The 25,620-nt window shown below is 35.1% G+C and overlaps 5 protein-coding genes across 6 annotated transcripts; 2 read left to right on the top strand and 3 right to left on the bottom strand.

Annotated features, from left to right (window-relative positions):
• Positions 1-2,360: 2,360 nt before the first annotated feature.
• Polr3H (RNA polymerase III subunit H) lies at positions 2,361-4,114 on the bottom strand. The gene is made up of 4 exons (XM_073091148.1): positions 3,882-4,114; positions 3,399-3,582; positions 2,958-3,098; positions 2,361-2,619 (listed from the first exon to the last, which is right to left on the bottom strand). Exons 1-4 carry the CDS (start codon positions 3,990-3,992, stop codon positions 2,405-2,407), a joined length of 651 nt encoding a protein of 216 aa, XP_072947249.1. The 5' UTR covers positions 3,993-4,114; the 3' UTR covers positions 2,361-2,404.
• A 344-nt stretch (positions 4,115-4,458) lies between these two features.
• Positions 4,459-11,518, top strand: LOC140755820 (ecto-NOX disulfide-thiol exchanger 2). Its single transcript, XM_073091152.1, has 10 exons — positions 4,459-4,878; positions 5,228-5,374; positions 5,752-6,389; positions 6,474-6,701; positions 6,779-6,962; positions 7,863-7,969; positions 8,715-8,843; positions 9,182-9,325; positions 9,743-9,886; positions 10,883-11,518. The coding sequence occupies exons 1-10, from the start codon at positions 4,872-4,874 to the stop codon at positions 11,075-11,077; spliced, it is 1,923 nt and encodes a 640-aa protein (XP_072947253.1). The 5' UTR covers positions 4,459-4,871; the 3' UTR covers positions 11,078-11,518.
• Positions 11,519-11,707: 189 nt separating this feature from the next.
• Positions 11,708-15,736, bottom strand: LOC140756043 (dynein axonemal intermediate chain 2). The gene is made up of 11 exons (XM_073091439.1): positions 15,522-15,736; positions 15,118-15,265; positions 14,710-14,965; positions 14,459-14,568; positions 13,752-13,903; positions 13,188-13,322; positions 13,032-13,113; positions 12,770-12,948; positions 12,464-12,596; positions 12,216-12,320; positions 11,708-12,134 (listed from the first exon to the last, which is right to left on the bottom strand). Exons 1-11 carry the CDS (start codon positions 15,734-15,736, stop codon positions 11,934-11,936), a joined length of 1,716 nt encoding a protein of 571 aa, XP_072947540.1. The 3' UTR covers positions 11,708-11,933.
• A 211-nt stretch (positions 15,737-15,947) lies between these two features.
• Positions 15,948-20,257, bottom strand: hdm (meiosis specific with OB domains hold'em). 2 transcript variants are annotated; one of them, XM_073091455.1, is made up of 9 exons: positions 19,957-20,257; positions 19,679-19,740; positions 19,366-19,519; positions 19,057-19,134; positions 18,782-18,875; positions 17,801-17,973; positions 16,774-16,936; positions 16,385-16,493; positions 15,948-16,213 (listed from the first exon to the last, which is right to left on the bottom strand). In XM_073091455.1, exons 1-9 carry the CDS (start codon positions 20,201-20,203, stop codon positions 16,055-16,057), a joined length of 1,239 nt encoding a protein of 412 aa, XP_072947556.1. In that variant the 5' UTR covers positions 20,204-20,257; the 3' UTR covers positions 15,948-16,054. The 2 variants fall into 2 exon arrangements, with proteins under 2 accessions (XP_072947556.1, XP_072947558.1); XM_073091457.1 differs by having other exon boundaries at positions 16,076-16,209.
• Positions 20,258-20,440: 183 nt separating this feature from the next.
• On the top strand, positions 20,441-25,296 carry PolD2 (DNA polymerase delta subunit 2). Its single transcript, XM_073091329.1, has 8 exons — positions 20,441-20,940; positions 21,077-21,198; positions 21,408-21,501; positions 22,210-22,361; positions 22,644-22,820; positions 22,908-22,979; positions 24,399-24,635; positions 24,955-25,296. The coding sequence occupies exons 1-8, from the start codon at positions 20,582-20,584 to the stop codon at positions 25,065-25,067; spliced, it is 1,326 nt and encodes a 441-aa protein (XP_072947430.1). The 5' UTR covers positions 20,441-20,581; the 3' UTR covers positions 25,068-25,296.
• The last annotated feature ends 324 nt before the right edge of the window (positions 25,297-25,620 follow it).

The following is a 25,620-nucleotide window of genomic DNA, read 5'->3' as shown; positions in this document are numbered from 1 at the left end:
AAGCTCTTGTGGCCGTCCTGCGAGGGACAATTTGGCATAAACATATTTTTATATATAATAAATTAATAATACAATATATTTGACTAAAAAGTAAATTGACACAGTAATCACGCGTTCGGATCTCATTTTAATATAATGTTTAATGCCAAATACTGTGGTTGTCATTCCATGTGTAACTTTTCATATATAAATAAGTTTTAATTAAAGCTATTTAAAAACTTTGTAAGGTCCGCCTATAAATAGAGACTTACACAAGTCCAAATACGAGCTTTTTATGTTTCGCGGAATCATCGGAAATAAGATTAAGTTTGGTATGTGCTCTTATAGTTTGCCTTGCATTTTTGCCAATTTATTTGTCACAAAAGCGGACGTAACGTTAAATTTAAGATCTGTATTCTTAGTATGAGTTTCTACGTTTTTACAACAATAACTGTTATTCTATTTTTTTACGTATTACATTTCCAATTAGCGTCCCTAGCGACTGTATGAGAATTGATTGGAAATGTGTGGGAAATACGTAAACAAATACAAAAACAATCATTTTTGTAACAACTCATACTAATGGTACAGAACTGATTGAAAACCCAATTGTGCTAAGCACTTCAATACGGGTATTCTTCCTCCTTGTTCGATTAAAGAGTTTAAAAGACATTGCATCATGGGATTAACTTAATTTGTTGAACATTTTATAACTTATTTGTAGTTGTATGACAACTTAATGAATTGTTTTATTAGTAATTGTTTTTATATTATTTAAATAGATATCATTTTACATTTCATATTTTTATTATGCTCTCTATATTATAGTGAATTAATTCTATCATAACGCTAGAATTATATTTCGCTATATAACTTTTTGGTCCCGAAGAAAGACCACTGATTATTGTAGTTGTAATTGTTAGAGAGTTTTGCAATGCAGGTATATTTTCACTTGCTTTGTCATGTAACCGCATTGCATTAAAACCACAAAAAGTAGTGACTTAGGTGCCAGAACTATAAATAATATATGCTTAAACGCCTCGACTGCATTATAAAATCACTTAAATAGATATAAGAAAAAGATGAATGATTATGAATGTAAAATTTATTATAATTACCAAATTATTCATAACTTATTGTATTTAAAGATCATTTTAATCAATAATAGTAATTTATGATAATATATTTGAAGTCATATAAAGTATTTTTTGTCTTGTACTTATAACCGCATTTTAGTATATTTATATGAACTACTTTTGGTGACTTAACTTTAACTTTATCAAGATTTTTTTAAGCTTATCTGTGTGTATTCGATTCGATTATTTATTACAGTCGCTCAATATAAAATTACTATTTAATTCACAGAACTCAGTTTAATATAATTATTTAAAAAAAAAAGTAAACGGTAGTTTTAATATGAGTTGCGCACAGATATGAATTGGTAATCATAATTATCAATAATTTGTTAAGTCAAGTTTAGATTATGGACGGTAATATTGAATATTTTAAGATCTTTAGAAATATGTCAAGTCATACATATTAAACTTTTAATTCATACTAGATGAATTTAACTTAGTCGTTAACTCTATCCATATCCCAGTTTGACCTTTATCATTAGGGCCATAACTATGTTTTGTTCTTTAAGGTAAAGATGTTACATTCACTAAAACCCTATAATGTATTTTAAAAACTAGAATTTGAAATATATTGTTTGCTAAAATCTTGCTATCTAAAAAAATATTTTTTTACAGTTTTATAGTAAGTATTAGAGTAAACAAGTAGTGCTAAATTTTACTATATATAAAACTATTACTGTTCACAATAACTTTATATGAAGTTGGTCTTAATTAATGTTTTGTTGATTTTTATGTGATAGATAATGGCTGTTATTTTGAATGCTTACTGAGTAGTCGGCTTCTGTAATGTGATAAAATATGTATTTGAATATACTTATGTACTTCAGTAAGTTTTATCATTGTGTAGTGTTACTTATATAAACTGTTTAGTAATGAATGTTTTATGTAAAGCATGGAAAATATACAAAAAATATATTGTTGCAAAGAACTTGTTTTATTAACACATTCAATGCCAATACAATGTTCTTAATTCCTTGTGAGGTGAGGTGAAATATAGGCGATTTCACGATGGACTCGCCAGGCGAGTCGCCGGCATTACATACTAATTTAAATGGACTCGCTAGGCGAGTTCACTGGCATAATGTTTAGTTAAACTATAATTTGTTATTATTGTGGTCGTCACAGTCTCCACAACGTTTATATCTATATCAAAAAGTGAATGGCAAATGTTAAGTGTATTTCCTTTAAAGGTTACTTATTATAAATATAAAATTCATAATAGTGTTATTAAATAAAGAGTACACACAAGTTTAAAATTTATATTTACATATTTATAGTTTTAATAATTTCTATGCATCCAGAACTTCCACCTCATTGTCTTCATCTTCATCATCATCCCCATCCGGTTGCTCCCACCAGGACAACAGTCCTAATCCTGGCTCATTGATGCCACCTACTATCCTATATGGTGCCAAAGGTTGGACAGCACAATCTGAACTGGGCGGCCCAGATGGTAAACTTTCTTCAAATGTTTCACTTGTCACCCGAAATCGTATAGGCTCTCCTGTAATGTGCAGTAACAAATTTTAAGTTGCCATAGAAGTAGTTAGTAGTTACATTTATTTTATTAATATATATTTTTATTATACTCAACTGGACTATATGTTCAGTTACTCAAGTAGTAATCTGTCAACGCCAGATAAGAGTTATCTAAAGTCAGCTGAAGATTTGTAGATCCCTGAGGGCTAAGTTGGAATGCCTCAGAAAAGAGTGATACCGTTAGCATACTATTCAACCCAGAATGCAACACCATAAATAGGTGTGAACTGTGGTGATAGTTTCTCCAAAGTTATACTAGGTAGGTATTATATTAGGAAAATTAAAACTAAACATGAAAATTACCAGAATCCATGAACAGGTCATGTTTCTCTCCACTCTTTGCACCATATTCCCACACCCAAGCTTGATCAGTCTCATCAAACCTTGAAGGGTGTTGAAGTGCATTCACTGGTATTAGAATATCATCAAAGAATCCCAGTGTAACTGAAATTTAAAAACACAGAGAATGATAATAAACCTTTGTACGCATAAAAAAATAATTAAGTTGTACTAAAACTTCTTGTAGTTGTGTCATTTTTTCACATATATACTGATGTTAGTTATAGTCCATGGGTTGCTGTGATTATTATTATCATCAACTACGATTTAACTTATTATTATTTCTATAAAATAAAATATAATAAAACTAATTGAGACCAAATGTACCTAATTTTAAGATCAATACAATAACAGGTTATACTCCATTACAGTGCATCCAGAAATATTTTCTTTTTAGTTAATTACCTTGCACACCGTCTCTGCTGCAGCTCCTTATTTTACCTATTAGAATTTCTTCAATAAGAGGTCTAAATACAATGTATCTAAACTTAACCTCTGTGTGTGATGAGCCGTCTCCAGGAAATATATATGAATGCCCAATGTGCATAATATCAAATAGTGCTATACATAAACCTACATCTAATACGACCTAAAACAATAAACATTAGTTAGTGACCAAAAGATTAAGAGATTCATTAGAACAAATAATTAAAGTCGAACTGTCTATCAGATATGTGTAAATGATTGCAATTTTTAAGATCATACACAATTACATAAAATCAAAAGTAATCCTAACAGAAATTTGGAAATAAAAGCTTCCAAGTCCACAGATTTCATGGTCAAATTGTAATTCTAAAATATTTGCTATCAAAGAATATTTATAGACTACAAAAATATAATATTGGACCTAAATATTCCAAATAGTAAGGTTATGCCATGTTTATTTACCTTATTGGCTAGTTTTCGATTGAGTAATGTTGTTATGGATTCTGTAAGACTTTGATGAAAGTGGTCAGGGGTTACTCTTATCACATCTTTCATCTCAGCTAGAACAAACATTGTTCACGCTTATTATGATCAATATGTTTAGATAACATTCAATTATTCGCGCTTAAAACTTTACTCATTTCTTTAAAATCTGGATGACGGCGACATGACAGTTGACAAGATAAATGGATTAATATGGATGGCGATTGGCGTTGGTATTATCCAAAGAGTATAGTAACCTATGGTATTATCACAGAATAGATAAAATTATTATGGCCCAGATTTATATCGTTAATTTGTTTATTCTTGGCTAGGCCTGTATGCCTTAAGCCAGCTACAGATTCACGCGACAAGTCTCGTCGAGAAATCTCGCCTATGTCATAAGTAACCTATGGTTAACACTTCCTATATGGACTACTATACTCTTTGGTTAACACTGTCTTTGGATTTCACAGATAACAATACAATACAGACAACTTGACAGAAATGACATTGAGCTATAAGCTGAAAAAAGGCATACAATCATACTATGTGTTTTATTATAGGCTTTTTTAGCTGAGAAAGCAAAGTAATCTGTGTAGCAAACTAGCGACTAAATTAAGCAAAGATATAAACTGAAACAAGAATACTCTTAAATCTACCAGAAGTATAAATATAAATATTAAATTCACTCCTTCGGCGAGCGGCAAACCACTCAAGAGTTATCCGCCTATCTAAAACAACTTTTAAGTAAAATCAAACAAGTGGTATAAAGATTATTAATATTTGAAATCGGAAGGTTAGGCAGTGCAATTCTTAACAAACCCCGATTTGTCTACTTATCAAATTCTGACCTTATGCATAATAAGGCTTATACGTATTATTGACCATTGTAAATATGTGATTGTGTTAACTTTGAAACCATAGTGTGAAACAGTCTTTTACGTATACCTTTTGTACACACTTTAAAGAATGTCGGGTAAGTAAGATAACTTATCTATATTGGTATTAGCGTACAAATTTCTATAATAGGTATAAAGATTAAGTTTCATTTTATAATATTCAATACCTCGTTAAGTATTCAAGAGGAATGAGATGAACTTTATTGCTTGTTATGATGATTTATTGTATGATCAAACTTTTTCCTGTTATACATTTCATTTACATACTATCTTTAAATAATGTTTATGCTATTATGTCCCAGCTATCATCTTGATGATATTTCATAAAATTGTGTGTCCAATAACAATATATTACAATATATTACATTAGATAGCTAAACAATTTGTATTTATTACTATATGTAAGTATTTTACTACATTTTATAGGTAGAAGAGATGATAGATCTAGATCTCCTGTCAAGGTTGATAGTGTGGGGCGTCGGAGGGAAAACACTCAGAATCATGATTCAAATAAAAATCCTGATATGACCAATGTTATGAATCAAATGATGATGACAAATATGTATCAACAAGGTAAACACTTTTTAATGATTTACTAATGTTTTTTGGAGTACCATATTTTGGATAAAGTTTTGAAGTACAAGTAATTGATAAGACTAGGAGCAAAAAATGCCAACAAATTGTTTTTGGAATGTAGTGTCTGTAGATTTCCAAAAAAAAATTAAATTTACACTGTATATGTCAACAAAGGAGGTAAAATCCTTTTTGTAACTTAGTTAATATTTGTTTTACAGCATAATAAATTATGAAACAGTTCAAAACCTACTAATTTAAATTCATATTATTTAATGTTAGCAAAAAACCATAGGTATTGATTTTCCACTTTTTTTTACCATAGTACACATGTGCATAATTTCTACAAATTGAATTCTTGATTTTTTTGCCAACAGGCAACATGATGATGAGTGGAATGTATAATATGATGATGCCCAATACTGTAATGGGAGGAGGAATGATGCCAGCAACAGCTATGGATATGATGTCTAGCCCTGGAATGGAAATGTTGCCTCAGGCTGCAATGGATATGTCAGGCATGGGGGCTACCACCATGGGAGGCTCTGGACCAGCTCCCATGGATATAAGTATGATAGGAGGTGTGATGATGGATCCTAATGTTATGGGCATGTATTCTAGCATGGGAACAGAAGTTATGGAAGAGAAAAAAGAAATTGTTTTGAAACATTGCAAGCTTACGCCTCCTGCACCTGGTACTCCAGCACCACCACGACGTGCGCGACCTCCTGGTTGTCGTACAATATTTGTTGGTGGTCTGCCTGATAAGATTAGAGAGTCTATTGTGAGAGATATCTTTGAAAGATATGGACGTATACAAATTTTAAGATTGTCCAAGAAAAACTTTTGTCACATACGGTTTGACAGAGAGGCTTGTGTCGATGCAGCTATGTCCATTACTGGGTTTAGAATTAAGTTGACAACCAAGGATAAGGACAAGGATAAGGATAAGAAGGATGATGAAGATGAAGATTCACATGCGACTAGTGGATGGTTGCATGTTGATTATGCATTAGTAAGATAATTTGAATCATACATTAATAAATGTATTTAAAGTGCAATGTTGATATACAATTAACACATTATTATCTGATTGTAGAGCCGGGATGACCTAAATGAGTTTGAGAGACGTCAACGACAAGCTCTCAGAATGCAGCAACAACAATTACAGCAGCTTAATGCACAGCAGGAAGCTTTGGCCACCACCCGTGGTTCTGGAAGCTACCGCCGTACACCATCTCCAGTCAGAATACAGCCCTATTCAAGTGCAGTTATTCAATTGGCTGAAAAGATTAAAAATGAAGAACATTTTGCCAACACTCTGCCGGTATTTCTATTATCTTAGGTACTTTATTTGTTAAATGTTTGTATTATTAGTGTACTATGAGTTTTTTTATACTGCAGACATTAATTGCCTGGCTGGAGCGTGGAGAGTGCTCAAAAAAGAATTCTAATCAGTTCTACTCCATGATTCAAACAACAAATTCTCACATCAGGAGATTATTCAATGAGAAAGTGCAAGCTGAAGAGGAGTTAACAGAATGTAGAGAAAGAGTCAAAAACCACATTCAGAATATTATTGAGCAGCGTAAGTATTTGCATACATTTTTCGGTGAAAATTTGGTCTGTATTCATCAAGTGTGGTGTGAACTATGTAATAATGTAACATGTCCACATTACAATATATATATACCTAAGGTAAGCTGGAAGAACAATGTTCATCCTTATTTTAATTTATTTATCTCATATTTATCTAAATTTGATTTAAATATTGTATGTTTTCTGGGCTCTTCAGTCTTAAATTTCTTGATGTTAAAACATTTATAAAGATGATCCAATATTTGTATTTTAAACTTAAAATTAAACATAGCATTTTAGCTCCTAATGAATGGTTTTAAAAATTTGAGATATAAAAGCACCGAATTCTATTCTATATTATTCAGGAGCATCTTATATTTAACATTAAAATTAACATAGTCAAAGTATAAAAATACCAAATTTGTTTGGTTATAATATTACTATATTGTAATATTACAATACCTTCTGGTTACATATATACTGTTCAATAAAAGCCTGTCAGACGAAGGAGGACCACCATGCATTGGTATCTTCAATTAACTCCATAACCACTTTAAGAGGTGTAAAGTATTAGGTAATAAGTTTCAATGTTCTGACAAGTGTACTTTTATTTTTAATACAACATATTATGTAATTATATAATTTTATCACAAGGATGTAAACAAGAGATCCACAATTTAAATGTGTTGGGTGAAGGTAACTTGTCAAAGCATTGCCGGTTCCCTCTGTGTGATGATCACACTGTCATGTGTCGAGCGACACGTCTCCGCGATACGAGATGCTGCCAGTCCGCAACTAATACAACAGTATCTGATGTTACCGTCCAGTTAGAGGGCGGCGGGTCGCAAGTGTATGACGGTATGTGGCGCAAGTGTACGCCTGCTCTTAACGTAATATTTGTGAACCTCAGTCGAACAGGTGGCGAAAGTGTTTGTTGCTGCGACTCACCAGCGCGTTTGGGACCACTTTACGAAATCGCAAAGGAAGAATATCGAGACGTGGCAAAAAATGACCCAGGTAAATAAGGACCCGTATCATTACCTTTTGGACGTGGACTTGTGAAATGTAACCATTATGGGACACATTGCTTAATATAACATTAACCTAATATATGTGGTTCAGTATCAAATTAAAAGCTGTTTGAGTATCACAGGTAATTAAAATGTTTAGGCATTTTCTAAAATGGTTAAAATATGTTCTGCTTAATGTCGAAGAATTGCAGTTACGATATCACTAAATGCGTTCATTGAATTACCATAATGGGTTCTACATTGGAATTTTATTAAGGTATATTCCTCTGTCAAAGATTTCATGGCCATTGTGGCTAAGCAGTATACAGGTGATGCAGGAGTCGGCAGTAAAAGGTAAATAAAGGCGCGGAGATGAACATTGAGCAGTATTTTCATGTGTAAGGTCTATACAGTCTGTCTTTTGGTGCGCGAGAAGATAGTAGTAGGTCAACCAGGTATTTTAGGCAATCTTATGTGGAAACCTAATTACCCGACTGCCAAGGAAGTGTTATTTATATTATGAGTATATATTTAATTAATATCTATTATTTCTTATTTCCTGTTGATATATTTTGATGAAATAAAAAATCTTATATATTTTATACCACCAATAGATTCGTTTTAGAAACATTAAAAATACGGCGGATGCCAATTGGAAACTGATGAGTTCTACCCTTTTTTATCTTCGTAAACGTTGCTTATTCCTTGTAGAAATTATGTTGTGATTTTTTAAGTATATGTTTTAATTTTAGGAATTTAACGCCATGAAGGAAGAATTCAATGAAAAATTCCTGAACGATCAAATGAATAATGAATTTAATGGCTTTGGTACCAGAAACAGGGCTCCAGAATCCTTCAATGACGACACGGATGAATTAAAGGTGATTTTAAATAATACTTATGCCATATTGGATAGATTTCAGATCTTTACTGCAACCAATAAATAAAATTTGTAGTGTAGTGTAGGTTTGCGCCGCCAGTAACGGATATTATGTCGCCCTCTGCAAATAAGTTGATGAAAATAATAATTAAATTTTCGAAAGTGCCGCTTGGGGCGCATGTTTAAGGTGCACGAAGTTTATTTTTTTGAATGATTTTTACAATGTTTGTCCCACCATGTACCAATAGATTAGTCTTGAAGAAGGTAATGCGTAAAGATTATTAAAATGTGTGTAACACCGAGCGTGACAATAGATTTTCACTGTACCTAATATTTCAGAGAGAAAATGAAAGTCTCCGTTTTCAACTGGAAGCTTATAAGAACGAAGTGGATGTAATTAAAGCAGACGCTCAAAAAGAAATGGAGAAATTCAAAGCACAGTTTATAGCGCGTCAAGCTTTACAAGTAGCAATGGAGAAAAATGTAAGTAATAATGAATATCCATGAAATCTAAAATAATTGTTATTTGTCTACCTAATGAAAAATAAAACTAAATGGTTTCTGGTCTAGTGAAAGTTATGATTCGTTCACAATGCCGGTTTTTACATAATTTGATCGAATGGACGTCTGATACTACACTTATACAACTGCATAACAATGCAATAGATAATTATTATAAAAATAAAACTCGACTGTTTAAAAATACACCTTATGTCAATACCACAATTCCTACGAATATAACAGCACCTCATATGTAAAAATCTATTAAGCCGTTTGGATTAAAGGTTGTGCCAGAGAATTTCCAGGGGAAACTACCCTTTCAGAAATGTTCAAATGTAGCATTGTTTGCCAAATTTTTATTTAATCATATTTTTTTAACTATTAATCATTTTCTTTTAGCCTCCCTTACCATCTCCGGTGGTAAAGCCACCCCCGCCGCCGCCGCTGCCTGATGACATGGACGCTAAGGTGGAGTTGAAGGAAAACGTTGAAGCGGGCTGCGGAGAGGCCAAACTTATTGGCGTTATGTCCGCCTTCCTACAGGTTTGTATTCTGCTGTTTCATGATTAAGCTTATATTTTATTGCTTTGTTTAACATAGCATAACAGATAAATTAAATGGTAGTCTTACTAAACGTAGTTAATCTTAACTATAATTATAAAGTAATATCATTTACACGTTTTGAAATTAAATATGCAATAATTTTAATACACTATGCCTCACTACATTTTGAAATTAAATATGTAATAATTTTAATACACTATGCCTCACTACATTGATGACAAATACATGAATGATAACCAGGAAGGCGGCGACAAGTAACGAATGGCGGTGTATTGTTAAGCGCGCCATTAGCACCATATAATGACCACAACCGCTCTGACAAGAGCGTAACGCTTAAAAATTTTAATACATAACTAGCTGACCCGGCAAACGTTGTGCTGCCATATAAATAAAAAAGAATTAAGGGTTAACAACCCTTATCACTTAGGGGTATGATAAATAGATAGTAGCCGATTCTCAGATCTATTGAATATGCATATAAAATTTGGTGAAAATCGGTAAGGCCGTTTCGGAGGAATACGGTAACTTACATTGTGACACGATAATTTTATATATAAGACTACCTGACCCGGCAAACGTTGTGTTGCCATATAAATAAAAAAAATGTTAAGGGTGAACAACCCTTATCACTTACGGGTTTGAAAAATAGATAGAATATTTGAAACTGCGATGGTAGCGAAGTCTGTCGAATCCAATGTGAATCATTCCAAAATCAACAACTACTTACGAATTAAAAATTAATTAAAAAAACCTTTTCCCACGGACTAAATTGTGAATCTAAGCCATTCTCAAGTCCCCTTGAACACACACAACAAATTTCATCAAAATCAGTCCAGTCGTTTAGGAGTAGTTCAGTGACATACACACGCACATGAGAAATATATATATATAAAGATTTCCCTTAATATATTACAAGTTTTGCTCGAGCTCGAAGACATTCAGGACTAGTCGAAGCTTATCTATGTGTTTCCGTAGGTGCACCCGCAGGGCGCGCGGCTGGACTACGTGGTGTCGTACGTGCGCGCGCTGTTCCCGCAAACGGCGCAGGCGCAGGTTTCACGTGTGCTGCTCAAACACCCCGACGTGTTCCGCCAGACCACCTCCGGTGTGGGCGCCAACATCGACAACCGCTGGACCTTCGTCGCCTTCGAGAAAGAGGAAACCGCCTAACCCCGCCCCCTGTGGCCGCTTAGCCACCAAACAACGGGAACTATGAATGTAGGTACAAGAGATTCAAAGCCAAGATGTATGTAAACACTTGTTTATGGAAGGTATGAAATTATAAAAATTCAGAAAAGACATTGCAATACAATTCATTCTAACGCACATGTTAAAATTGTTAAATTTGGCAGAATGCAAGTGCAGTAGTAATATCATGATGAAAAAATTAAAGTTAGCTCTGAAATGTTTATCTGTTCTTACTAGCATGCCAATAAATTACGTTTATGTTATAAACGGCATATTCGAATAATATAAACCAAGAGTAATAAAAGACATGGACCTACTTATAGTAATAAAACGTATCGAACAAACAATACAATGTTAACATTTTTATTGTAAGATTTTAATAAACAGTGATACTTTCCTTATTAAATGTTTTTCTTGACATAATATTTGTTTTATTAGTATATACTTATGATACAAATTGTTATATTTTATTACTACTTATTTATTTACTAACCTATCAAATAAAATAATAAGAAATGTGAAATTTCTTTATTTATCTTTGACTTTATTTATCCATATTTTTCTATTGACCATCACTCAATAGAAAAATATGGATAAATAAAGTATTACAACTCGGTTGCCTGGAGACTTAATATCCAACATAACCATAACCTATAGGTGCATCATGTTATCAAATGCATCACAATAATATCGACAGTCTAGACTAAATTGTCCTATGTGATTACCTTAAGGTTTTTTACTAACTTTACCTAACCTAAATTGCTAATAAACGTAATTAAGATTATAGCAACTTACCTAATACTGTCATGAATTGTATTATAGCCTGTGTAAGCCTTGCTTAAATGCTTTTCTGTTGAGCTTGTAGCTCGCTGATCATCTGCATGTACTCAGCCGTGGCCTCGTCGAGGTCCCGGTCGCAGTGGGAGGGCTCGTTGTCCGAGGCTGTTGGGCCGCCGTCCCGGTCCTGTCGCATTTTCAACCTTAACTCTCTCATACGAGCCTCTAGGATACGTTCTCGTTTGTTTTCGCGATCTAGGATCTGAAATTTTATTGATTTTTTTTATCAATTTGTCATCGTGAAGCGTATTTGGTATTGATATGTCCGTGAATAAAATCTTACGTGTGTCAAAAGTTGCTTATCGTTTTTATCCGCCGTGCCCAAGTTTTGAGACAGTTCTGCTAAATATATTGTACCCTTACTGCTCCCACATGCTACTAGTAAACCCTGGAATAAATTATACAAATTTATAATAATCACTTCTAGTTCTTGCTTATTTAAATTATTTTGTCACAATAGACCTTTTTGAAAAAGGTCTCATCTCTGCTTAAGTTCTGAAAAACACATTAAAAATAAATGATAGGTCAAACCCCTTCATGTGGACGTAAGCGTAACAAAGGTTCATCGCATAACTGAGCTGTAACGATAGGTGCACTTCGCCTTCGCAGCAAATCCCAACAAGAAAGGCAACCGTCCCATTGTGTCACTAGCATCAAAGAGAACCTGAAAATTATAGGATATATTTAGATGGAGTTAATCTTTAACAATCACAATAACAACGTTTAAAACAATTTTGTGTTGATAAAGTTACATGGGTCGTCAGTGACATAAATAAATCTGGCTTAATTGTAGTTTTAAATTGCTGGTGATTTTTTTGCAAAAGAACTTTAAAATACCTGATAGGATTCCATGCGCCATCCGTCAACTTAGTACGATGTGAATAAGTCCATAGAATGGATGATTCGCGGCAATCCTCACTCCATACTCGGGCTGTCCAATCTCCTACAGTTAAAAAGTTCTTCAAAAACGTAGGATTTCTTTGTAGAGCATACACAGGACCAAGATGGGCTTCATACTGGGGAAGACAGATGATTAAACTAAGAAGTAAACGAAACTTTACCAAAAAATACATTTGTTGCTTTTTCGCTAAGCACCTACCTTCGAAGGAAGTTTTTCTAATGGTGTTTTACCTTTTCGATTTCCTCCAATGACTAAACCTGTTTCAGTACCAACCATGAACCTGGGAAAATAGTAACGTAAGTTATTTTCTTATTAAAATTAAAAAAAAATACCTACCTACAGTAGTTTTCTTACCTGGTAGGAATAGTTGGCTCATATTCCAAAGCAGATATTCCAAGGGCATTGTCGATGCTCTGCGTGTCCGACGGGAGTTTGACCAGATCTATGATCATTGAATCTGTTGGTTCGCTCATGTTTCTGATATCCCACCTGCAAAGTGTACCAGTTGTTATTACAATACATACAATCATTATTATACCATAAATAATATTTGGAATAACATTTTATGAAGAAGTAGGTAGATCTTATTCTGCCATTATATTGTGTTCCGCGGTAATCAAAAATACTTGTGACCGTGGAGACATCTCGTTGCTGGATGCTGCTTCTAAGCAACTAAAGGACATCATAAAAGATATTTGATAACTAAAGGTAAAATGTTGCTTCATCAACAACCCATTACTGTTCCACTGCTGGGCACGGGTCTCCTCTAAGAATGAGAAGGATTAGGCCATAGTCCACCACAATACGCACATAACTTTGAAAAAACCAGAGGTGCGTGCCTGGGATTCGAACCTCGAACCCTTTGATCCAAAGGCCGAGTTTCTTAACCACTAGGATATCACTGTTTATTTTGCTTACCATTTGACAACGCCATCCGGAGAGGACGAGAAGAACTCAGCGCCAGTCTTGGAGTTGATGAAGAGCACGTTCCTGGCGAGGTCGCGGTGCGCGGCGTGCGGCGGACACGCGCCGGTCGCGTCGCCGCCGCGCCGCATGTCCCACCACCCCACCTGAGCGTGCCATGGCCGTGTATAGCTTTGTTAAGATATCCGAACGCAGACGTAGTCGAGGTCGGCCAAAAAATTGGGGTTAGTTTCTGAATTTTTTTCTCATCCTAAAATATGCATCCTGAGAAGAAGTCTCTGGAATAAACAATCTCTGAAAGTCGGCAAAAACCAAAAAAGGTCCTCCTGCTTGAAGATTTTTTCTTTTCTCACTCAAGAGACTCGACTGGACCCTATTTGCATAGCTGAATACCGGACCTCATAAACTCTTGACTGCTAGTCATGACTGTAGGTTTCAACCCCAACCACTCCTCGAAATTTTAAACAAAAGACTGTGATTATTATAGGAAGTATATTGTGCGTTCGTCACCCGTAAAAATCTGTTGATAGGTAAAACACAGTCGTTGATGAAATCTTCAAGTTTTTCACAAACTGTATGGGCAATTCGTAAAAATCTAACACGAGATGGCATATCCCTTTGATTCAATCCTTAACAACTATTGACCATATGTAGATAAAATTATGAAGGCATTTTTATATATCATGCAAACACTTACTTACCTGTCCATTCATCATTCCCCCAACAAGAGTATGTTGATCACGAGGATTGTACTGTAGATCTAAGAGTGGTTGTGGCGGTTTTATTACAAGCTCTGGAGCATTTGCATTTTCTGAAAAACAGTACCACGTCTAAAAACACCCTTTGCAACATCTTATATCACAAAAACTTTAATGTATGGTTTACAGTTGTAATGATCTAAAATAAGGATAAGCTTGTTAAGAATCGTAACTTTATTATCCGGTCTTCTCACCAATATCCCATATGTACGAGAACTGCAAAGATCGGTTACTCCTCATCAGGTCGACATCAGCATGGGCAGAAGCCAAGCGAGCCCCGTCTGCCTGCCAGGACAGAGAACGTACAGGGCGTCTGTTAGTCCCAGGTTCCCTATACACGTTCACAGTGTGGCAACTGCTGCGTTCCACTGGAGGTATTGATGGCAATTCGGAGTAGTAGGTCTCGTACATATCCACAGCATTGTTTTGCAGAATATTGTGTTCCATGCTCTAAAAGTAAGTAAATGTTATATTAGATTAAGGATGAATTAGACCTTAAATCTATACAAAAAATGCTCTTAAATATATTAATTTTATGAGCGTTGCGTTGCTATCCCGTACGTAATTTAATGTAGGTACCTAATGTATAACGTATTCCTTACATGGCCTAAGTGCATAACGGCGTGAATATAAGCGTCGTCCTTTTCAATTTTCCGTCTATATCTCTGTGCGGCTTCAGGGTCATTCATGTTAATGTCTTTTGGCCAACCACCTTCAACGTGATTCACTCCGGAACTTGTATACTCGGCTCTGCATCAATTGTATTTAAAAATCAAATCAAAAAATATCATTTCTACACATATAATACAGCTTGTCCAAGTTTGATCGGTGTCCGTCCAGGATGAATATTGGTTTACCTCATTTAAGCCTTAGGTCAGCCACCATCATGAAAAAAGACCCAGAGCAGCAGTTATTATAAGGATTGCAAGGTGAAAAACTATATTCCCTTAGGAGACGGATGGCCCAGAGAGCCGTGAATAGGGTCTTATAATTAATATTCACTTACCTTACTGAATTAACCCAGTGTTCCGACATGGTACCTGTATTCTGTATAGCAACATGCACAGGGTTTCGTAATACGTAATTCTTGTAAAAAGCCGGATTGCACGGTATGTTCACTATTAATTCAGGCCCATGATTTTCGAATAGAGTTTGCCTTCCAAACTCTTTTCGCTTCCTCGAATATTCATAGGTTAATTCAATTTTCTCTGGTTTCTCCATTTTAAGTAACTTCAAGGGAAACACTGTTTCTTTCCTTACTGAAATTATTTAATCAATTACGTTACCTAGGAGTCGTGTGCGGTAGAAATCGATTACCCACTTTATATGAAAAGAAATACATGTAGGCTTACTTGTCAGTATATTGGTAATTTATTTTAAATATCAATAAGAACAGAGGGTACCTACGTCTTAAGATATAATAATTTTATAACTCGAATATTTTTTTATTAAATATGTCAAAGTATTTACTTAAGAAATGTGTTACAATGAAATAGGTAAATTTTAAAACAAATTAATATTAGGCACGACATTAGATAATCAATACAGAGGTATGGGGTCTGCTGGGGAGGCCCGTCTGAGAGTCAATACGATGATGCGTGGAGGAGTGACTGCCAATTTTGCATTGCACTGTTCGAGGAGGATCTTCCAACGGACAGCAGCGCGGTCTTCAGCTGACATAGACTTCAATTGATCTGCCTGAAAACATATCAACTGTAACTATTATCATTATTTAGTAACCGAGAGCTGACTTACCGCTTGTACAGTTTCTCGGAATAAAAACGATTTAAGAACTACAATGACACAGATACCTCAGACACACACATAAACTTCAAAGTTATTATTTGTTATGAAGAAAATATATTTTACCGAATGTCCTAGCGCATCTTCGAGTACTGTAATCGGTATATTTGCATTAAGCTCTCCAGTGTGATCAGCAAAGCGTACTCGTAGCTCTTCAGAATTCAAGTCGTGGAATCTATAAAATAATTATGTAAGTATAATGCGTTATACTTGAGTATATAAGTTCAGCATTATTTATATTTGGAAAAAGCGAAATAGTCAACTGTTGAGCGAAAGACAGCTTCATTTGTAAGACTGAGAATATTGGAAGACCACAGAGACAAATAAATGCAACCAACTATTCTAAAAAATCACTGGTTATTTCTCAGCAGTGCGATTGTATTACGACAGTGAAATTGTGGTATCGCCATTGCTCGTAAATCGTTGCAGGATTGGTATTCATAGGTAGAAATTACGTGTTGTTAACAAGATCGTCTAAGTCGAGATGTGTGAGCAGAGCGTGTAGTGCAGCGCAGAAGGGTGCAGCGCCGTTGGAGAGTCGGTCTCGCACTTGCGCTACTGAGGCTGCACACGCGCGCTCGCCGCTCCATGATGACCATGCGCCTGCTTCCCAACCACCTGATGTGGAGAAAGATCCAAGATACAGATACCGCTTATATCCCTGTACTTCTGGGACATGAGAGAAAGTACAGAAGAACTTTTCACGGTTAATGACTTTTGGATTTCTCCAGTGCAAGGGCGTAAGAATTGCTTCGTTAATAATGATAGCAATAGTTTCGCTAAGGTAAAGGCTTAAAGAAGCGGCGAAGCTTTAGTTTCCGTACCGAATGCGCGAATCCCATGTTGCACTAGTACTTAGATTGATAATTCTGCAATGTTTACTTCTGTCAGGGCGAAATAAAAGTAAAGTAAGGTAAGCTACACATGAATCATAAAATACTTTGGAAATCTATTCTAAAGATTTTTGTAAAAAATCTAGGTAGGTATTCTGTATCATCTTCATTTTCATTACCTATTCATTAGTGTCCCGATTTAGGGCACAAGTTTCAGCTTAAAATGAAAACCACAATAGTAAGGTAGCAAGTTGAATGGATAGACACCCTGTTTTACACATCTAACGCCGCACATTTTTAGGAATTAACTTTAACTTAAATTTACTTTAACTTTACTTTTACTTTAACTAAAATTTAATTTGATTTTTTTTTATAATATAAGAGTAGCAGACGAGCATGCAGTCCACCTGATGGTTAGTCGCTACTGCCGCCCATGGACATCTGTAATCAACCCCAGATAGGACTAAGCTGGAACGCCTCGGAAAAGTCTGTCCCTTACCACACCCTTCGAACCGGAACACAGCAGCGCCTAACACTGCTGTTATTAGGTAGAAATAGGTGTGGCGGTGGTGCCGCCGGAGTCGAACCACAAAGGGTTCAATCCTGAAAAACTGATGACGATACGATTAAAGATCTACGGGACACTCACGTGTGTTAGTCTGGTTACGTATGTAAAGTCTCAAGGCCTCCGCGTCGGGCGTGTGCGGCTGGTGCGTGACGACGCTGCGCGCACACAGCTGCGCGGCGGCGCGGCGCCCGCGGAACGACACGCGCGCGTCCGCCACGAACAGCACGCTCTCGAGCGGACGCCATTCTTCCGCTCTGTGTACAGCACCCTAACGCTGTTTGTCCACCAACCACGATACCGAGCCGATACCGATAATTAATGACGGCGCCGAAGTAGCGTACATACATTTGCTATAGCAGCTTGTCCACCGAACGTCCGTCACCCGAGCACCGTCATCCCATAGTAAATGTATGTACCCTACTTCAGCGCCGTGATTAATTATCGGTATCGGCTCGGTGACGGTGCAGTGGACAAACAGCGTAACCATGAGTTTTCATAACATCCCACAATTTTACGTTACGTTTACTCAATCCATTATTCTTTACCGTTCGCTTCAGTCGAAAGCGCACCACTGAGTAGGGAGTAAACGTAACAATAAGTAAGTGCTCAAGTGACGATGAACTTTTTAACTCCCTCACATGTTTGTTCAGTTCTTAGTTTATTTTATAATATAGGAGTAGCAGACGAGCATGCAGTCCACCTGAAGGTTAGTCTCTACTGCCGTCCATGGACATCTGTAATCAACCCCAGACAGGATTAGGTATTCCTACCTAGTCGGTCACAGGTGCGCCGCTACCCCTAAGAATTAGGCTGGAACGCCTTGGAAAAGTATGTCCCCACCTTTCAAATTTCCTTTCAGAAAACATGAAACATGAAATTTTGAACATACTCGTACGTTATCAGATTCAAAAGGACAAAGGGTACCTTTTACCCCGTAAAAATACTGTTGACGAGGACTAGATAAAATCCCGCGACCGAAGCTGCAGTTAGGTTAGATTAGATTAGATAAGTATCTTTAGATTAAATTAGTAACTTTTGAAATATTTTGGTAAGTATGCATACCTTTGTATAGTGTCGATATCAAAAACGTCTAGAATAAGAGCGGCAGGTGTGGTGTTATCCATAATTTCAATAGACCTTACCGACATATCTGTACCTAAAATTTGTTAATTTTGGCTGTAGATTTTATTCAAAGAAAAGGTATTTTTTAAATAAAATAACGTATTAAACTACTATTATAAAATCATGATAAATTAATACTTAAAATCAAAATATTTGAGATATGTTTATGTGGGTGGCTATTTATATTTATAGAAGAAAATGCTGACATAACGCACCTGCTTTAGTCTTTATCGTTTTAGCAGGTTTAACAGATTTAACAACAACTAAGAGATCAACGTAGGTATTCTCGTTTTCTGAAAAATAATTAAATCAAAATTTGCTTATAACAATGGTGGGATAAAATATCAAAAGATTGGTAAAAAACTATACAACGCTCGAGTCGGAAGACATGAGAACTAATATACCTAATATTTAACCGCATTACTTTAATCAACAGTATGACTTAATATTTTTTTTTAATTTAAGTTTAGTTTGCGTCCTAACTATTTGAATGTAAAGGGAATGGTTGAAAATGTTTCACATACCCTGAAGCTTCACGACTTCAGCCAAGCCGCAGTATCCAGAGCAAGGCTTGGTGGGTATGTGGAGCAGGGGCAAATACGTACTATAAGTTTCGCCGCCAAATATACCTACGTCTGACGTTCCCTCGTTGAGAGACAAGTAGAAAGGGGAGGATACCTTACAAAGGAATAATTATTTTATTATAATTTATTTCAAATAATTTAAAAGGCAGTGAAAATATTTGCACTTACACTAAGTATATAGATAAACTCAATTTTGAAAGCGAGGCTATTAAATACAGTTATATAGGACATGTCCATGAAGAAAATATCTTACTTGAGGTCTGTAAAATTCATTGTCTCCATTCTTGACACAAATTTTTGGTGATGATATTTCAACTGAAATAAAAGTTACAAAATATATGTATAGAGTTAGCCATAACGTTTAATTAAGTACAGTCCGCGCCAAACTGCTGGTCCGCTCTGATCCGATCGTTGTTGCGAGCATGTGTAGTCATACAATTTGCTATGGCGACGCGATTGATTTATATATTCAGAGCGCACTAACAGTTTTACGCGGACTATATCAGTATAACGAATAAGATAGTTTATTACCGACATCACCTACGAGAAATCTCTCATAAAATGTAATAACAAAATATTCTGATCCCCATACATCGGCATTAATTGTGTCTACACGGGAATCCCTCAGAGTAAAAGACATAACTCCTCTCGAATCACCATTTTTCTTCTTAGAACCAATTTTTCGAGGACTATTTTTGGCAATTATGATTCCGACTATTAAAGCATTTTTCAAATTAATATTCAAGTTATTTAATTGAATACGTTGAACTCCCGCCATTTTTAAATAAACGCGCCAATTTAAATTTGGTGTTTACTGCAACGTCTCCATGCAGTAAAGTTTTTTTTTGGTTAAGGGTAACCATTCCGTGGTTACTAATACAATTCCAGTCGTAATTATAAATATTTTAATTACTGCTTATTACTAGTATATCTTACAAAACAAATAATGTATAACTTATATTAAGGAAAGTATGTAAATATATAGTTTCTCTTTATGCTTGAAGTGGCTTGCACTCTGTGGTCTTTTGGACGTAGAAAAATAAGAAACTGTCATTGACGTGACACTTGACATTAAATGTCATTATCAAAACTAACGATATTAGTGGCGGCAAAGTAAAATATTTCCTGTTACATTTCTTTAATTTTTGCGTTAATCATGTTATTCAAAGTTGAAAATAGAGATCATGATTCAGAAAGTGCTTACAAAACTCAAGAAATTGACAGACATGCAGTAGATTACACTGATTGTTCAAAACGGTTTTATCAAGTGTCTAGAGATTTTTCTAAACAGTATGCTCATATTTACTCTGCAAGATTAAATACTTTTAGAAATATTTTAAGTCCCATTGTGTCAAAGAAATGGTCAAATAAATATAAGATTTTAAAATTGTGTGAACTGCGTGAGAAAGGGACATTATGTGTGATTATTGGTACCCTTTTCAAACTTCAACAATTGAAGCCAAGTATTTTGAAAGAATTATCAGATGCGTTGGAAATTATACCCCAGCCTGCCAGGTTTGTATGAATTTATGAAAAGTACTAAATAAACTTAATCATTCGTAAACATTCTCGAAACACTGGGACTTTGAGAACAAGAATTTTTACTTTGGGAACAAGAAATTTTAATAAAGAATCATAATTAAAATTACAGGACACACTTTGTCCATGAAACCGACACTATTGTCTTAGAGGACGAATTGCAAAGAATCAAGTTATCTGGAGACTCTATCAATGTAGATGAAGTTGTTACTGGTGTGGTGGTTGCTATATTGGGTAAGAAATATCACTATATACACATTTATATAAATCTTGGATTAAATGTACATTAATAATATTATGATAGATGTAGTTGTTTAGTATGTCTATACTACTGCCAAAATTAGTGCATTTGGGCTAAAAGTATGTTGTATATATTGTAAATTATTAAATTGTAATGTACCTATAAGTTGATGGTAATATTTCACTATCTTAATTGCTTGCAGGCTCTGAAGAAGAAGATGGTGTCTTTACCATTAAGGATGTGTGTTGGGCAGGCTGTAACATACAGAAACCATTACCTAAAATAGATAGCGATAGGTAATTAAGAAAAACCCTTTAGCAATTTGAAATAATAGTTGTTATTTTGCTGTATACAGTAGTGATAGTCTGTTGGTTGGTTGGGCCTCTTGATCGAGGATTCAAATCTCAGGCACACATTGATATCTCAATTATGTGTGTTTTGAAGATGGTAGAACCCTTTGTGGTTCGACTCCGGCGGCACCACCGCCACACCTATTTCTACCTAATAACAGCAGTGTTAGGCGCTGCTGTGTTCCGGTTTGAAGGGTGTGGTAAGGGAGACAGACTTTTCCGAGGCGTTCCAGCTTAGTCCTCATAGCAGCGCATCTGTGGCCGACCTCAGGTAGGAATATCTAATCCTATCTGGGGTTGATTACAGATGTCCATGGGCGGCAGTAGCCACTTATCATCAGGTGGACTGCATGCTCGTCTGCTACTCTTATATTATAAAGAAAGAAAAAAAAAAAAACTTGTTTTAATGCTGAAGGAAACCCTCAATACCTGCATATCTAATCAATATACAAAAAAGATGTCAATGGTATGTAGTCTATCAATTCACACTTGGCTAGCACCATGGCCTAATCCATCTCCTTCTCATTCTGAGATCGGTAATTAGACGTGCAGTGGATCAGTAATTAGACGATGTTTTCACTGCATAGAGAGTATTGTAATATATTAATCTGTAAAGTACATAGTGTTTAAGTTGTTCGAACATATTTGTTCCAGGTTTATAGTCCTCATATCAGGGTTAAACATGGCTTCCAAAACAGCTGATCATTTGTTCTCTCTCAATCTGTTTCTGGAGTGGCTAGCTGGCTTTTGTGGCACTACAGAGTATCAAGAGGAAATTTCTAAGATTGTTAGGGTTATTATTGCAGGTAAACAACAAAAACATACTGAGTTGATTATTAATTTAAAGCTTTACTATACCAATATGTCTAGAAAATATACCACTTAGTTGCAACAATGTGCATGTAACCAACTGTTAATGTAACCCAAAGTGTTAGAGAATTATAAACACTTTTAAAAAATTCCAATGGTTTAATAGTCAACTGTCTAAGATATGAAAAGTAAGTAGTTACTGGTTGGTTAAATAAGTTGGTTATTTATTTATTTTGCATATAATATACATATTTCACTTTATAGTCTTTTGTTCGAAGGTGGTGTGTTCATGAGCCATTCAAATGAAAGCACTCTAAATGAATCAGATGTTATAGCAGCAGCCGATACTGTGGATTCCTTCTGTGCGGCAGTTAGTACAGTAGCTCCACTGGATTTGATGCCTGGTTGTAAAGACCCTACAGGAATTATGTTACCTCAGAAACCCTTTCACTACTGTAAGAAAATTTTAAGCATACTTATTGCAATATTGATAATTTCTATAACATTTCTTCTAAGTTTTGGTATATTTATTTTACTTTCAGGTTTGTTCCCCAAGGCAATTGAGTTTAAGTCCTTTAACAGGGTATCTAATCCTTATGAATGTAATATTGCTGGTATGTATATTTAGAAAAGAGTTTATAGTTTATATATATGTTATAGTCAAAGTCCGATACACAGTCTCTTCGCGGAAGGACTGGTTTATCCTAGGTTTGGCCAAAGCCATCAGGCAATCCCCGAAATACATTTCAATTTCGCCCTTTGCCTGAAGTATTTTTAGTCAAACCCAGGAGCTCCTAACTTTTCAGTCAAACGTCGAAAGTAAATTATTCTGTTTCGGTTTTGGCCTAGTCAATCCTAGAAGCGACTGCAAAACTCGGTCAAACGTTAATCTGAACATGTTTAAACAGGTTCATAATGTCTCTCGCGGTGTTCCGACCGATTGTTTTGTCATTTCATGTTCGTTCATTGAGCGTGCGGGCGTGTAATTGTGTAAAATTGAAGATGAGTGAGGTTAGGTTAGGTTAGGTTAGGTTAGGTTTTTTTAAATTATTAAAACAATAAACATCAAAATTTTAAAAATGTTATTTTTTTATACCTAATCTTACAAACTAACCTCCGTATATTCCAAAGCATTTATTTATTTATTTTATACTTTATTGCACATCGTACAAAAGGTGGGCCTAATGCCACACGGCATTCTCTCAAAGCATCTCAAATATAAAAGTGAAAATCACGTAAGCTGACCAATCAGGTGTCAGAACTGGCAGAGTTAAGCGGTTCTTAAGACTTGAAAGCTGCTTAAATGATAAAATGCTTCCAAATATACGAAGATAAGACACTTCATACCTATATCGGAGTTTGACTCGTCAAACCCCGATTTAATAAAATTGTGTTTTGACGTTTGCCTGACCAAATTAGTCTCTCCCAGGTTTGATGAAAATTGTTTAGTCAAAGGCCGAAAATTTACATTTGTTTGGGCTTTGACTAAGTCATTCAGTCTGACCTGAGGATTGACCAGTCCAACCTAGGAGCGCCGGAGCTTCGGAGTTTGCCTATAACATATATAATATTGTATTATTTACTATGTAACACATAAGAAAGTATTTCTTATTTTGAAAATATATATAACTCAAAGGTGACTTACTGGCATAGTGATCTATCAACGCATAGCCCAAACCACTGGATGGATCGGGCTGAAATTTGGCATGCAGGTAGATGTTATGACGTAGGCATCCGCTAAGAAAGGATTTCAAGTCTACCCCCAAGGGAATAAAATAGGGGATGAAAATATTACTTCGTAACGCGAGCGAAGCCGTGGGCAAAAGCTTGTTTTGATATATGTCTAAACTTCTCGACTAGATGGGAAAATCAGTGACCATGGTTTGCTGCTGTGTGGCTGAGTGTGGACACTTTTGCTAAATTTCACTGCAGCAATGTGCTGATTTTAAAGCCATGTTTACTATTATTTGTACCACATTATGCTGTAATAATTTTTTACAAATATATATTTCTTTCTTTCTTTCTATATAAAGGTTTGTCCTGTTTGGGAACATCTGGAGAACCAATGAAAGACATAATGCGTTATAGTAAATTGGACAGTCACTTGGAAGTAATGAAGAAGACCTTACAATGGCGTCACATGGCACCCACATGCCCTGACACTGTTCCTTGCACACCATGCATCGACACAGACCCATTTACCATATATAATTGTCCAGCTATATACTTTAGTGGCAATTGTGAAGAATTTGCTACTGAATTGTATAAAGGTAAGGAATTTTAATATATATTTGGTGTCATTCAAGTTTTATGTAAGCAGAATTTTATCCCCACGTCAGCGAAAGTTAGCAAATTCCTTCCTAAGTTTATGTAAACATTGGAATTCAACACTATTTGATGATTTATGAATAAATAAATAATAATCATTTATTTCAGACAATATAAACAAAGACGCAAAAGTATAGTTGAATACATAGGTCCATATCACATATACCTTACAGACTAACATACATATTAATATATACATATAACTAAATCACATAAGGATTTATAAGAAATATTGTTGACATAGCCATTGTAATTTTTCAGGTGAAGATGGCCAGCGTATCCGATTAGTGTGTGTTCCAGATTTTTGTGAGAAGAAAACAGCTGTATTTATCAATCTTTCTAACTTAGAGTGTTATAGTATGTCTTTTACTTAGTTAAAATAATATGTTAGAAATTGTCTGTTTTTGTATGTATTACTTAGTCATATCGAATGTAATAAATGGATTAATTAGTTATTATCAGTTAATGTAATGGATTAATCAGTTAATAAAAAATTAGGAAATTCTCCATAGCTCTTGGCACTCCATAATAGATAATGTTTAAAAATATCATTTCTTTTCATGATTTTAATAATAACAAATTCAATATATATTTCAATTCAAATACATCGTTTTATTTATCATTGCAATTTATCTTTCCATTTACTGTTTAACATAGAATTTTAAGACGAGCGTGGCGGATCAGCCACCATAGCAGTCTGGCGCGCAAAGGGTTCCGAGTTCGATTCGGTCCGGTTGTTTGTTTATTCATCTATGAGCGTGTGTACATCCGCGATATGGGAGAGGGGGATTCCTAATTTTAATAGTATCGGTTACAAATCGTTCTGTAAATAGTACTCTGTTCTAAGAAATGTTAAATTACTCTGCTGAACTAAGTACTTCTATGACGTAATACGTATGATATGTTGCATAATATTGCGTTAGTATT

Source organism: Epargyreus clarus, unplaced genomic scaffold (genome assembly GCF_041222505.1).
Source record: "Epargyreus clarus isolate Ecla_fem2 unplaced genomic scaffold, WU_Ecla_fem_2.2 ptg000034l, whole genome shotgun sequence".
NCBI lineage: Eukaryota > Metazoa > Arthropoda > Insecta > Lepidoptera > Hesperiidae > Epargyreus > Epargyreus clarus.
Note: the sequence above shows the minus strand (reverse complement) of the source record. Positions and strands in the feature narration are given on the sequence as shown.